General features: G+C 37.2%; 1 protein-coding gene across 1 annotated transcript in view; it reads right to left on the bottom strand.

The window, feature by feature from the left end:
- Nucleotides 1–14796, bottom strand: part of DACH2 (dachshund family transcription factor 2) — an 807630-nt gene that overhangs the window by 231068 nt on the left and 561766 nt on the right. The window contains exon 4 of the mRNA XM_026480109.4: nucleotides 10409–10540. Within this exon, the coding sequence (XP_026335894.2) occupies nucleotides 10409–10540 (132 nt within the window). The remainder of the gene's footprint in view (nucleotides 1–10408; nucleotides 10541–14796) is intronic.

The raw sequence follows: 14796 nt of genomic DNA, 5'->3' as shown, positions 1-14796 counted from the left end.
TTTTCATTTGTTTCTCTGTGTTTTTTTTAAATTTCATCTCTCATTTCCTGGTTGACACATTCATTGTTTAATAGCATGTTGTTTAACCTACACGTATTTGTGGTCTTTCCAGTTTTTCTTGTGGTTGACCTCATGTTACATATCTTTGTGAACAAAAAATATGCATGGTATGATTTCAATCTTTTTGTACTTTTTGTGGCCTGATTTGTGACCTAGTATGTGCTATATTCCGGAGAGTGTCCCCTGTGCACTCAAAAAGAATGTGTATTCTGCTACTTTGGAATGGAATGTTCTGAATTCAAAGCCATTGTTTCCATGTTGATTTTCTCTTTAGGTGATCTGTCTATTGAAGTAAGTGTAGTGTTAAGTTTCTTACTGTTATTGTATTATAATCAATTAATTCCTTTATATTTGTTATTAATTTATATATTTGGCTGCTCCCATGTTGGGTACATAAACATTTATAATTGTTAAATCTTCTTGTTGGATAGTCCCCTTTATTATAATATAATATCCTTCTTTGTCTCTTTTTACAGTCTTTGGTTTAAAGTCTAGTTTCTCTGATATAAATATGGCTGCTGAAGCTTTCTTTTGACATCCATTTTCATGATAATTGTTTCTCCATTATTTTACTTTCTATCTGCAAGTGTCTTTAGGTCTAAAGTGAGTCTTTTCTAAGCAGCATATAGATGGTTCTTGGTTTATTTTTTTTTATCCATTCTGATACCTTATGTCCTTTGATTGGAACATTAATTTCATTAACATTCAAAGTAATTATATTTTTTAATAGACTGTGAATTGGGGAGGGGCAAAGGGAGATGGAGAGAGAGAATCTTAAGCAGGCTCCACACTCAGCACAGAGGCCAACTTGGGGCTCAATCTCATGACCCTGAGATCATGACCTGAGCCAAAATCAAGAGTTGGACACTTAAACAACTGAGCCATCCAGGGGCCCCAACATTCAAAGTAAGGATTGATAGATATGTATTTAGTGTCATTTTATTACGTATTTTGTCATTTGTTTCTAGAGATTTTCTTATTCCTTTCTTATCTTTGTCACTTTGGGTCTCTCCTTTCCACTCAGAGAGTCCCTTTAATATTTCCTGCAGGGCTCATTTACTGGTTATGAACTCCTTCAGTTTTTTGTGCGTCTAGGAAACTCTTGATCTCTCCTTTTATTATAAATGATAGCCTTGCTGAATAGAGCATTCTTGGCTGCAGATTTTTCTTATTCAGCGCTTTGAATATATTATGCCACTCCCATCTGGCTTGCCAAGTTTCTGTTGAGAAATCTCCAGCTAGCCTTATGTGTCTTCCCTTGTAAGTTAAGGACTTCTTGGCCTTGCTGTTTTTTAGATTTTTTTCTTTATCAGTATATTTTGCAAATTTAATTACCATATGTTTTGTTGTGGGTCTGCTTTTGTTGATTTTGTTGGGAGTTCTCTGTGCCTCCTGGATTTGGATATCTGTTTCCTTCCCCAGATTAGGAAGTTTTCAGCTATTATTTCCTAAAATACATTTTGTGTTCCTTGTCTTTCTCTTCTTTATCGGGGACTCTTGCAATATGAATTTTGTTATGTTTGATGAAGTCACTGAGTTCCCTAAGGCTATTCTTGTGTTCCATACCTCTTCTTTCTCTCTATTGTTCAGCTTTATTATCCTACATTATTTTATCTTCTATATCATTATTTACTCTTCTGCTTCTACCAGCATTGTGTCCTTTGCATCAAGCCTGTTTCCAAACTCAGTTATCACATTTATCATTTCTGAATATTTATTTTTAACACTTTTATCTCTGTGGTAAGGACTTCCCTGAAGTCTTCATTCTTTTCTCAGTCCCAGTGAGTATCCTTATGATTCTTGCTTTAAATTCTCTGTCAGTCACGTTACTTACATCTGTTTCATTTAGATCTCTTGTTTCGTTTGTGTGGAATTTCTCCATCTTGGTTTCTGTCTTCTTCTGTGTGTTAAAAAAGCCCATTATGTTTCTTTTTTGTGAGAGAACTATGTTTATGAAAAAGAGATCATATAGTTTCCAGGGCCTGGTGTTTTAGGGATTGTCTTTGCTATGTGTTGCATACGCACTGCTATTGTGTTTTGGCTGCTCTATCCTTCAGATCCATTGTTTGCAGAGTTTCTCATTGACTGTGGTAGGCAGTGTTTGGTCCTTGGCTAGAATGTGGAGAGTTTTAATTAAGTGCACTCTTGTCTGCTTGTGGAATGAGAACTGATACTACTCTCACTAGAACTGAAGTCCTGTAGAACTCTCTGGTCAGGAGATGCAGTGTAGGCGTGGGTTTCTGCTGTACTTTTGGTGACAGGACCCACTGCACTGGGAATGAAGCAGTCTTGACCGAGAAAGGCAGTCCAACCAGAGCACAGGGGTGTGGTACTTGATTTAAGCAAGTTAAGCAGCCATTGAGGGAGCTACATTGTTTTTGTCAGGTGGCTCCTGCTTTATGCTGAGGGGCGGGGGAGGAAAATGATACTGGCCAGCTCCTTTGTTCCCAGAGAGACTTCTGGAATGCTTCCTCTCAGGGATGCACTCCAACAGAGGGAATAGTCTCCCCAGTATATGCCCCAGACATACTTCAGATAACTGTTCCCATGGCTTCTGCCCCAGATTGTTTTTTTTCTCTCCAGGTGTAGGGCAGTTCCCTCAGGGCTCTATCCCAGTCATGTCCTCTGACCTTTAAAACTCCACTCTTTAAGCCCTGCTGGTTGCAAGAACTCACAAAAATCAGCCCATCTTGTTTTCCCAGCCAATGGCTTTAGGAAAATCTTTAAGAAATTGTTGTCCTTCTGTGTTCCCCTGTGTGCTCCTCTCTCTCTCTCACCCTTCTCTGTGACCCTGGCTCCCACCCCTCCTCAGCACCGGCTATCTGTTTCCTCCCTAAACCATGTCTCGTACTTCCTGCCTTCTTCAATGTGTCTTCCTCTCTCCCTTTAGATGTGGAGTTTATTCTGTCAGTCTTCAGGTTAATTTCTGGGGTATTTAGAATGATTTTGTAGTTATCTTATTGTGTTCCTCCTACTCCTCCACCATCTTCTCCCTTCCACCCTCTTATGATCATTACTTTAAATTCTCTATTGGGCATATTACTTTTCTTTATTTCACTTAGGGATCTTGCTGTGGTTTTGTCCTGTTCTTTCATTTGGGAAATATTCCTCTGTCTCCTCATTTTGTCTATCTCTCTGTGTCAGTTTTTCTGTGTTAGGAAAAGTGAGCTATATCTTCTGCTCTTGAAATTAGTGGCTGGGATCTACACTTTTAATACGGTGGTGCTAGTCTTTGCCAGAGAGGATATGTCTTTGCTGTGGTTACCAGGGCCAACCTGGTCTGCTCTGCAAAGTGCACACAGATGGAGCTCACTGTGCCAGCTAGTTTTGTTCACTGGTCCTCTTCCACAGGGGACTCACAGCTGCTATGTATGTACACTGGGGCCAGCTGGGGCCACTCAGGCAGGGCACACTGTGTCCACATATTTTCTGCACCTGTCATCTTCCATTGAGGATGCACAGCTGCTGCCGAGCCTGGGACAGTGGGGAGATGCTCTGCAAATTGAGTGTGGATGGGCTGCATAATGCCTGCAAGTTTTGTGCACCAGTCCTGTTCCACAGGGAACATGCCACCACTATCAAGACACAGGTTAGCTGGTGTCTAATTCACAAAGTGCATGAGTGGGACCCATAATTTTAATAAGTTGTTGCATCATCAGCAGATGGTGACTGGCCATTGCCAAGGGACTGAAGCCCCACAAAGCATGCAGTTGGGAGTAGTGTTGGCAAACTTTTCATGGGTCTTCTGGGGGATGGGGCCCATAGCACTGGTACTGAAGCAGGCCCGGGTGTGTGTGTGGGGGGGGGTGAACTGTAACTAAGTTATAATGTGAATGCTTATGCTGTGCTAGTTCACACAGGTGGCTGTGTGTATATGCTGGGGGTTCGGGGAGGGAAATGGAGACTGCCAACTCCTTTGTTCCTGGAGGAGTCTCCCAATGAAAACTGTCACTCTGGGACCATGCTCTGTTATTAGTAAATAACTCTTCCATATATTCTAGGTGTTTTTCAGATTGCCACTTCTATGCTGTATCTCACAAGCAGGTTTTGTGCTATTTAGAGGTAGGAATTCAGTTTCCTCTGGCTCTCCCAGAGCCGAGTCTGCTGATTTTTAACATTCCAGGCTTTAATTCCTGCTGCTGTAAGAACTCATGAAATTCAGACCCTCTGGGTCTTAGAGCCAATGCTATGGGGATTTTCCTCACTATGTGAGTTCCCTGATGTGAGGGTCTGTTTATCTCCCTTCTCTGAACCCATGGCTCCTTCCCAGAAATGGCCCACAAGTTCATTTAGCTCCCCACTGTGTCTCCACCCTTCCTACCCTCTTTGATGTGGCCTCTTTTCTCCATTTGGTTGTAGGGTTTGTTCTGTCAGTCTTCATGTTGTTCTCTGGGTTATTTACACTGATCTGAGCATTATCTAGTTGTGTTCATGGGACAAGGTAAGCTTAGGGTCCTCCTGCTCCACCATCTTCCCCAGAAGTCTATATGTTCTACTTCTGTCAAAAATGCTGTTGGCATTTTGATAGAGTTTGCACTCAATGTGTAGATGGCCTTGAGTAGTATGGACATTTTAACAGTGTTGGTTCTTGCCATCCATGAGCATGGAACATCTTTCCATTTGCTTGTATCATCTTCAGTATCTTTCATTAATGTTTTCTAGTTTTTGGAGTACAGATCTTTCACCTAAAGAGGTTAAGTTTAACCAGATATTTTATTATTTTGGTACAATTTTATATGGGATTATTTCTTAATTTATCTTTTTACTACTTCATTATTAATGCATAGAAATACAACAGAATTCTGTTTATTATTGTGTACTGCAACTTTACTGAATTCATTTATAAGTTCTAGTAGTTTTTTTTATTATATTATGTTAGTCACCATATAGTACATCCCTAGTTTTCGATGTAAAGCTCCATGATTCATTACTTGCGTATAACACCCAGTGCACCATGCAATACATGCCCTCCTTAATACCCATCACCAGCCTATCCCATTCCCACACCCTCTCCTCTCTGAAGCCCTCAGTTTGTTTCCCAGAGTCCATAGTCTCTCATGGTTCATTTCCCCTTCTGTTTACCCCCCCCCCTTTATTCTTCTCCTTCTTCTCCTACTGATCTTCCTACTTCTTATGTAGTTTTTTTTTAAGTGGAATTTTTAGGGTTTTCTATATATGGCATTGTGTCATCTGCAAATAGTGAAAGTTTTATTTATTTCTTACCAATTTGGATACCTTTTATTTCTTTTCTCATTTGATTGCTGTGGCTAGGACTTCTAGTACTATACTGAATAAAAATGGAGAGTGGGCATCCTTGTCTTGTTCCTGATCTTAGAGGAACAGCTGTTTTTCACCATTGAGTAAAGTGTTAGCTGTGGGTTTTCATATATGGCCTTTATTATGTTGAGGTATGTTCCCTCTGAACCTATTTTGTTGAGGGTTTGTAACATGAATGGATATTGTACTTTGTCAAATGCTTTTTGTGCATCTATTGAAATGGTCATATGGTTTTTATCCTTTATTCTGTTAATGTGATGTATCACATTGGTTGATTTGTTTATATTGAACCACACTTTCATCCCTAGAATAAATTCCCACTTGACTAAATCTTATTTTTTTTATCCTTTAAGCCTCTTGATTCATTAATTGGTTAGTTTAATCCATTTACATTTAAATAATTAATAGGTAATGACTTACTCTTGCTATTTTGTTAATACATTTTGGTTTAAACTTGTTTTCTCTTTCTCTTCTTCTATTGTTGCCTTTCTTCGTTATTTGTCGAGTTGTTATGATAGTGATTTGCTTTGATTCTTTTCTCTTTATCTTTTGTAGATCTACTATAGCTTTTTATACTTTCTGTTTAACTTGGGCTTGCATACAATATGTACTTAAATTTTTTATTTTGTTATTTATTTATTTATTTATTTATTTATTTATTTATTTATTTATTTTTAGTGAGAAGCAGACTCCCCAGTGAGCAGGGAGTCTGATGCAGGCCCCTCTGATCATGACCTGAGCTGAAGGCAGATCCTTAACTGACTGAACCACCCAGGGGCCCCTGCAATGATGCTATTTCTAAACAAGTTCACATTCTGAAGTGCTGGGGGTTAGGATTTCAATACATTTTTTTAAGGGACACAATTCTACCCATAAGAAAAAGTGAGTAAAAACAAATCATAGATGCTGAGTGCTGGACAAAGACTCAGTTGGTCCCTTCCTCCTTGAGTTGGTCTCTCACTACCTGGGTTGATTGGTCCCTCACATTACTTACAGAGCTCTCTAGTGAGAGCAACTACTCAACCGCCTTGCATTTCAATACAACTTTTATTTTAAGTAGATAACAATTTAACTTCTTTTTTTTACTATGTTCAGTTAGCCAGCATATAGTACATCATTAGTTTTTGATGTAGTGTTCAACTAATGAATTGTTGAACAATTTAACTTTTATTGCATACAAAAACTCTCCCACTTTTACTTTCCCACACACCCTTTGTGTTTTTGTAGTCAGAATTTGCTTCTTTTTATATTGTGTATTCGTCAACAAATTTTTATCTTTTAATTTTTATATTAGAGTTAAAATTATTTATGCACCATTACGGTGTTACATTATCTATACATTTACCTTTACCAATGATATTTACACATTCCTATGATTTAACACTGCTGTTTTTATTGTGTTTTCATTTTATTTTGAGAATGCCCTCAAGCATGTCTTGTAAGGGAATTCTAACAGTGATGAACTCCTTCAGTTTTTATTTGGGGAAAAATTTATTTCTTGTTCTATATTTCAAAAAATATTTTTCCAGTTATTATATTTTTGTTGTGAAGTTTATTTCATTTAGTACTTTAAATATAACATCACACTCTCTTCTGGCCTGCAAATTTTCTGCTGAGAAAACCACTTATAGTCGTATTGTGGTTTCTTCATATGTAAGAAATTGATTTTTCCCTTGATTCTTTCAAATTCTCTCTCTGTCCTTGATCTCTGACAATTTGATTATAATGTATCTCAGTGTAGTCTTCTTTGGACTGATCATATTTAAGGATTTTTGAACTTCATTAACCTGGATGTCAATTTCCCTCCCTAGATTTGAAAGTTTTTCAGTAATTATTTCTTTAAATAAGTCTGTTTTCCCCCTTCTCTCTCTTTTCTCCCCCTGGAACTCCCGTAACACATATATCAGTGCAAGAGAATCAATATATCCTGATATTCTGTAAATCCTGGAGGCTTACTTTCCTCTATTTCATTTTTTCCCTGTTTCTCCTCTGACTGAAAAATTTCAAATGACCTATCTTCAAGTTCACAGTTTCTTCCTTCTGATTGATCATGTCTGATATTGAAGTTTTTACTGTATTTTCTGTTTCTATCATTGTATTCTTCAACACCAGAATTTATGCCAGATTCTCTTATTGACTTCTATCTCTTTGTTGAACTCCTTATTTTGTTCATGTCTTGTTTTCCTGATTTCCTTGAGTTACTTAATTGTGTTCTCTTATAATTCATTCAGCTTTCTTAAAACAATTATTATATAATTATTATTTGAATTCTTTGTCAGGCATTTCACCACAGATCTCCATTTCTTTAGGGTCAATTTAGTAAAAAAAATATTTTGTTCCTCTTGAGTGGTGTTTTATTGATTGTTCATGTTCTATATGACTTTTCATTGATGTCTGCACATTTGAGTCAGAAGGCACCTCTTTCAGTCTTTATCAACTCACTTCAATAGGGAAAGAACTTCTCAAGCAGGTGGGTTCAAAGACATTGGCTGGGTGGAGTGTGGCAGCTCTGGATCTAAGGAAGTGAAATGGAAGCTCCAGATTTGGGAATGGGGAGAGCAGAGCAGTGTTTACTTTGTGAAATGCCATCAACTGAGATCATCATTGGCAAAGAGTGTGAGGTTCTTTGACAGACAAATCTGTGGTTGTCTGTGGTGACAGTGAGAGCTGCTGGAGTCCTCAGTGGCAAAGACTGCCAAGGTCTAATTGTTTTCCAATACAGCATGAGGGGAAGTTATGGCTGAAGGGATAACACAAATTTGGTGTGCATATACATGCATGGCAGCGGTGCTCATTTATAGACTTTGAAAATCTCAGGGGCTTCATATAAATATGTATTATTATTATCATCATCATTATAATTATTTTTTATATCTGCTTACCTTCATTACATCAAGATAAGGATAGATCGCAATCTTCAAGGTCAAACACAGTGACTACTGTAATTTCATTTCTGTAACACCAAGTATAACATTATACACAAATGGAAACCTAATACTTTATTTTATCACAATGATGGATAGATGGAGTTAAAACAGATTATATTTAGAAAAATTAACTACTTACTAAGTTAGAAATTAGGTCACCAGTACATGTCTCAAAATGTCTTTATTGTCTTGTTACAAAGTAACAACTTATAAATTTTGTACAGTTTTTTTCCCATAAACTGTTATACCTAAGAAAAACATGACAGAAATTACTGCTTCAACTCCCATTAATTTTTATTGGTACAAAAATATTTTTATATACAAGAGGTTTCCTGTCAAATGATGGTCACTTCTAAGACACTACAAGATTTGAAATCCAATATGAAGTAAGAGGTGTTAGGACTAGGAAACTGATCATCAGTTTATCAGTGTATCCTTATCATAAAAACAACTTTTATTTAAAAGTCTTGATAAAATAAAATTTCTGCTACAAAACAGCATTAAAAAGGAGGAAGAATGTGAATAAAACAGACTTTGGACTTAACCAGACATGGGATTGAGATATACCTCTGCCACTTACTAGCTTTGGTACTATGAGCAAAGCTGAACCACATTGTGCTTCTGTTTCCTGATCTGCAAAATGGAGTATTGAAAACACATTTTTTTCTGGAAATTTGGTAAGAATTAAATTGGTTAACACAAGAGATAGATGAATAAATTCTTCACAACATTGAGATTATATTTAACAATAATGTAACTTGAAAGTTGCTAAGAGAATAGATCTTACAGGTTTTCACCACAAAAAAAATGATAATGTGATGTGATGGTGGTGTTAGTTAACACTGTGGTGGATACATATGGATAAGTTACAATGGATAAGTGTAACAAATCAACACATTGTACACTTTAAACTTACATACTATTATATGTCAATTATATCTAAGTAAAAAATGTTTGGAACTGAAGAACAAACATGGGAGATATTTAGTACATAATAACTGGTAACTTCTTATTGTTATTATTCTTTGCTTAATATTAATTTTAGCATTATCTATGTGTTGCTTACAGTTGCCACAAATTCAATAAAAGAATGCATTTTTCCATTGATTTCTTGCTGTGAGCACTGGTTGAAGCCCAACTCTCACTCTATAATTCACTGTGAACATTTCGATTTTAGATAAGAAGAGCTACACTCTATCAAAGTCAGCATATTTTATTATACTGATCTGAGTCAGTTGTTTCCCTCTTTAATTACCCCCTTTTTTCCTCTAAAATAAGGTCCCACCATGCTTGAACTTCTAGGAGCCTAAAAGAGGAGAGATTAGACTGGTACCAATCTGCTTATCACATTATATTAAATTTAGTTGCAGAATTAGATCAGAAACCTACGGCTCCTAAGACTGTCTTTGGTTACCCATTCTTATTTCCCAATAAAATGAAACCTTATTTATTTATTTATTTATTTATGCATCCATTAGTGTATGTTGATGTCTATAATCCAAGTTACTTCCAAAAGAGATCTGAGGGGTGGTCCTATGAGCAAAACCAAAGTAAAATTATCACAGAGTAAAGGAGAAAAGACAAGTAGCAAGAAGGGAAGGGATATTCCACTCCACAGGCATCTTTCTGTTCTCTTCCTTTCTTCTGTCTTTCTTTTTTCTTTGCTTTCTCTTTGTTCTACTTCTTTTCGTTAGCCCCTGCCAATGACCTGAGTATGCCAGAACCCTTACTTAGCTAAGGGGGTGGTAGGCCACCTAAAATGACTGCAGATGAACCAAAGTAGATTTTCAGAACTGCCTCTCAATGGTAAGTTGTTGAGAGAAAGTTGAAGTAAGAAGTCTGGGGCAAAACCGAAGGGGGCAGCATTTCACAGGCAGTAGGTCAAATAACTAACAGTATAAAAATTAGTAATTCCACTAGAAAATAATGAAGATAACTGACTATTTCCTGAAATGTAATTCTGACGTGTAATGGTTTTCTAGTTTCACTGTACTAGTTAGAGGTAAGGTTAAGCATCCTTCTTCAATAACTGCTCAAAATCAAAGTATATTAATTATTCTCTCCTCTCCACCTCATCCTTCCTCTCTCCAATCTCAGAATACATTAGCAAGAGTCACCTGCCTTGTAGTACTGAAGACACTCACCAGTATTAGAATTAAGATCGTCAGGCTCTGATTCTGTCCCATTTTGGTTTCCATTTCCCTGAAGAGTGTTCATTGCCATAAGCTTCATCTTCTGCAGCTTCATTGCCTCAGCCATTGCTGCAGCCGTTATACCTAGAACCAGAACCATCCTTTTTAAAATGGGGACCATTTCTTAATGTAATTGAAAGCTGGATACATTTCTTTAACATACCTATGCTGCATAGCACAAGCCAAAAGAAAACTCATGTCTAATTTATGAATAATATTCTTTAACAAAGTAATCTTCAACTTCTGTTTTTTACTTCATCTTACAGTGGACAGTTTAAAAATCTACAAAATCATCAAATGAATAATAAATTCCATCTAAAATAACATTGTCAGAGGAAGTACTGTGAAATACTTGAAAGAATTACTTTCTAGTGAATCTATTGTTGGGAATTCTGCTAAAGGGTGAGCTGTCTTCTCTGTGAGAATTACCTTGGAAGAGAAGGGGAGAGAGGAGGGAGAAAATGATTTCAGATTGTCATTGTACCTTTTACTTTTCTCATGCTTGTACATTAAGGTACCAAATAAATGAAAACATGGCATGTAACCTCTGAAAATATGCCAGCTCCCATAGTATAATTACATTCTTTTGTATTAATAAAAGGTAATGTACTCCAATGTTTATAGCAGCAATATCCACAATAACCAAAATATAGAAAGAGTCCAGATGTCCATCAACAGATGAATGGATAAAGAAGATGTGATTATATATATGTATATATATGTATATATATATATATGTATTAGAATATTGCTCAGCTAACAAAAAGAATGAGAGCTTTTCATTTGCAACAATGTAGGTAGAACTAAAGGGTATTATGCTAAGTGAAATAAGTCAGAGAAAGACAAATACCATATAATTTCACTTACATGTGGAATTTAAGAAACAAAACTGATGAACATAAGGGAAGGGAAGGAAAAATAACTTAAGTTAAAAACAGAGAGAGAGGCAAACTGTAAGAGACTCTTAACTATAAGAAACAAACTGAGGGTTGTTGAAGGGAAGGGGATGGGGAGGTGGGGTAATTGGGTGATGGACATTAAGGAGGGCACTTGATGTAATGAGCACTGGATGTTATATGCAACTGATGAATCACTAAACTCTACCTCTGAAACCAACAGTACATTATATGATAACTAAATTGAATTTAAATAATATATTTTAAAAATATATAAAGCAATTATTTTTTTAAAACTCTGTATAATGGTACAAAGAGGTAGAAATAAAAAACTCAAAGAAAAAAATGTGAGTGCTTAAGTTTGAAATTATTTCTCTTAAGAAGTCTATATCAGGCAGTACCATAAAGATACATAAAGAAATGGGTACTAAAAATAGAACAAGCTATATTCCAACAATGCCCTCCAAATGTCTAGTAAATTCAACTTAATTATTTTTATTAACTGTCTAAATTCATCTATTGGTGCATGGGTGTCATGGGCAAAAAAAGGGGGGGGACCTGGCAGATTTAAAACACAGCATTTTAGAATTCAGTGAAATCTAATCTCCCATGCAAAAGCAAATCAAGGAAAATAAGGCATATATTGGTTGTGGCGAACAGAAAATTTAAGTGCCATTATTAGAAGAATCTGATTCTAAGGGGTAGGGTGAATTCCTTATGAAACGTGTAAGGAGAAGCATAGTCTAACATATGTACTTGTGTATGGGAGAATCATTAAGGTTCTATTTTGCCACTCTGTGTTCTTTACAATGCATGGAAAACACCAAATGAAGTAAACTTTTCACTACATTATCTTATCTATGAATCGTGGCAAAAAAAAAAAAAAAAGAATTTGAAAGAAATTGCTTTAGCCTCAGAATTGATATACATTTGTACATTATATAATATAGATGATCCCAGAAATTTTCTTGCTACATTTAGCTTTACAGAATTCCAGTCCCCCAGTGACCTGTCCAACATCAAACAGTAACTCTAGGCAGAAAATAAGATGGCCGTGATTTAAAACAATCAAAGGGCCCTGATTAGGACTGCCAGGAACAAGTGCCTCATAACAAAATATGTATCAGGAAAAGTTTCAACAATTTACATCATCTACTCTGACCAGCAATCCAGAACAGGATCCTCGCTATGATAATTACTGAACTAGTACTTGTTTAATTACTGAAAGTGTAGTAGTGGATTTTTACAATAATATATGGATTTATACTCTGTGAAAAAAAAAGTCAGCATAATATCTTATAGACAGGGTATTCCAGATAAAAAGGGTCTCATACAATGACACTAAGCCAATTAGTAAGCAAGAGTCCCCTCATATTTTTAATTCAGAGAAAAAGCAGAAAGTTCCAATATCTATGCATTTTTCAACCAGATGCTATCTGTATGATATCATTGAAGAAAAAAAATCAGTGAGCAAATTCAGAAAGTAATATTAAGGTAGTAAAGAATCAAAAGATGATAGCACTACAAAGATATTTAGGAGCTACCTAGTTCAATCTCTTCCTTTTGAAAATGAGGAAATAGTCTCACAGCAAGCTGTCATAGGTCAGGTATTTAGAGGAAGATATGAAACAAAATCTAGGTTTTGTGATGGGATCTGGATGTATTTGTTAAAATACTGAACTAGTTCAAATGATAGTTAATGAGGAGAGAGGAGTGTGGAAAGACAGCAGAGTAGGAGGACCTTGAGCTCACCCCATCCCACATTTACAAGTAGATATCCATATCCACGTCAATAAATAGGAGAGCAATCCAGAGACTGGCAGAAAAAAAAAAACCCTCCACAATTAAATATAGAAAAGATGCTGCATCTGGAAGGTTAAGAAGATTAGAAAGATGGAGAGAGACTGCCCACAAAAGGAAATAAGCTACACACAGAAAGGGTAGAGAAATAGGCCCTTGCACCAGAGAGTTGCTATGGGGAAGACTAATCCTCATAATATTTAGCAGTAAAAACTAGAAGGACTGAATTCTGTGAGTTTGTAAAACAAGTGGGACTTGGAACCTGGAGCTTTAAAAAGTCAGTGCCTCAGCACTAGAGGAGCCAGAAGGGTGAGTGATAGCTGGATTGCCACCCATAAAGAGACAGTAGCCTTTGTGGAAAGACAACATGAAAATCACAGTTTACAAAATGCTGGGGGGAAACAGGAGACAGATCTGTTCATACTGATTTTGTAGCATATTGGAGGACTGAAAATGAGAAAGCTGGGGAGGAAGTAAGCTAGAGGAAGAGAAGGGGACCTCATTTCATCCAGTCCCTTTAATTTAGCTAGGTAACTAAAACCATTCTGAACACCCATGAATTCAGCCTGAGATGTAAGAAAAAAAATATCTGGAGCTCTACAAGTATAAAATCAACTGCTTTTTGCAAGGTAGGAGGGGTGGAGAAGTGAATCTGAGGGGAGATATCAGGAGATAAGCAGAGAGGGGAGGGAACCTCCATAAGCCAGCTACTAGAAAGTGATATAGTCCCAATGGGCAAAATCGGAAATCTTAGAAACCTGCTCCAGGGAGAGACATCCCTGTCTAAAGGGGCTTAGGGGATCAAAAGGGCAGAATTCTAGGTGGGTCAGTGTGGTGTCAGCATCCCAGGGGTTACAGAACTAACAGGGATGCCTGAGCCAGTAAAGTGTGCAAGCAGTAGAGCAGGGAAACTGGTTACTGTCTGTGAGCTGGTGGGGGGGTGGTGGTGGTAAGGGCTCTCAGCTCAGTCACCATAAACCATGAGCCAGACCCAGTTGAGTGACCACTGTCTGCCTGGGCACCGAGAAGTAGACTGGAACTCAGGGACCCTCCACCATCCCCTGGGAATGGTGGAGCAGGTATGTGCACCATCCCGTGACAGCTCTCAATACCAGGGCCCTACAAAGGGCAGTAACTCGGGATCCTCAGACTTCCCCTGGGAGGTTCACTCTGGGCACACACTGCAGGAGTCTGCAGAGTTTAGCAAAAACAAAAGTTAAGACTGCTTTTTGCAGAGTATTTACTGAAGGGGGAACAACAATCTTCTGGCTCTAAGGCTAGAGATCAGGGCATGGCCATTTTTATTTTTATCCTCTAAAGAGGCACAGAAAGCCTTCAAGGAAAAAAAGCCTTACAGAGGAACAGCATACACTGAACTCAGCCTCCTGGCAAGGGGTGGTACAACTCTGCCCAAGCAAAGACACCTGAGAAGCAACACAGCACCCCTCACCCAGAAGAACAGGTGCACAAGTTTATGGATCCCACAAGACTGTAAAACTCCAGCACTAGGGGAAAATAGTATATAGAACTTGAGGATTTTTCTCATGATTCATTTATCTTTCAGTCTAAAATTTTCCATTTTTTTTCTTTTTTCCCTTTTCAACTAGTTTCTTATTTTATCAACTATTTATTTTTAGGTCGCTT

This window comes from Ursus arctos, chromosome X (assembly GCF_023065955.2).
Source record: "Ursus arctos isolate Adak ecotype North America chromosome X, UrsArc2.0, whole genome shotgun sequence".
Taxonomy (NCBI): domain Eukaryota; kingdom Metazoa; phylum Chordata; class Mammalia; order Carnivora; family Ursidae; genus Ursus; species Ursus arctos.
The sequence above is the reverse complement of the archived record's forward strand: the minus strand, read 5'-3'. Positions and strand labels throughout refer to the sequence as shown.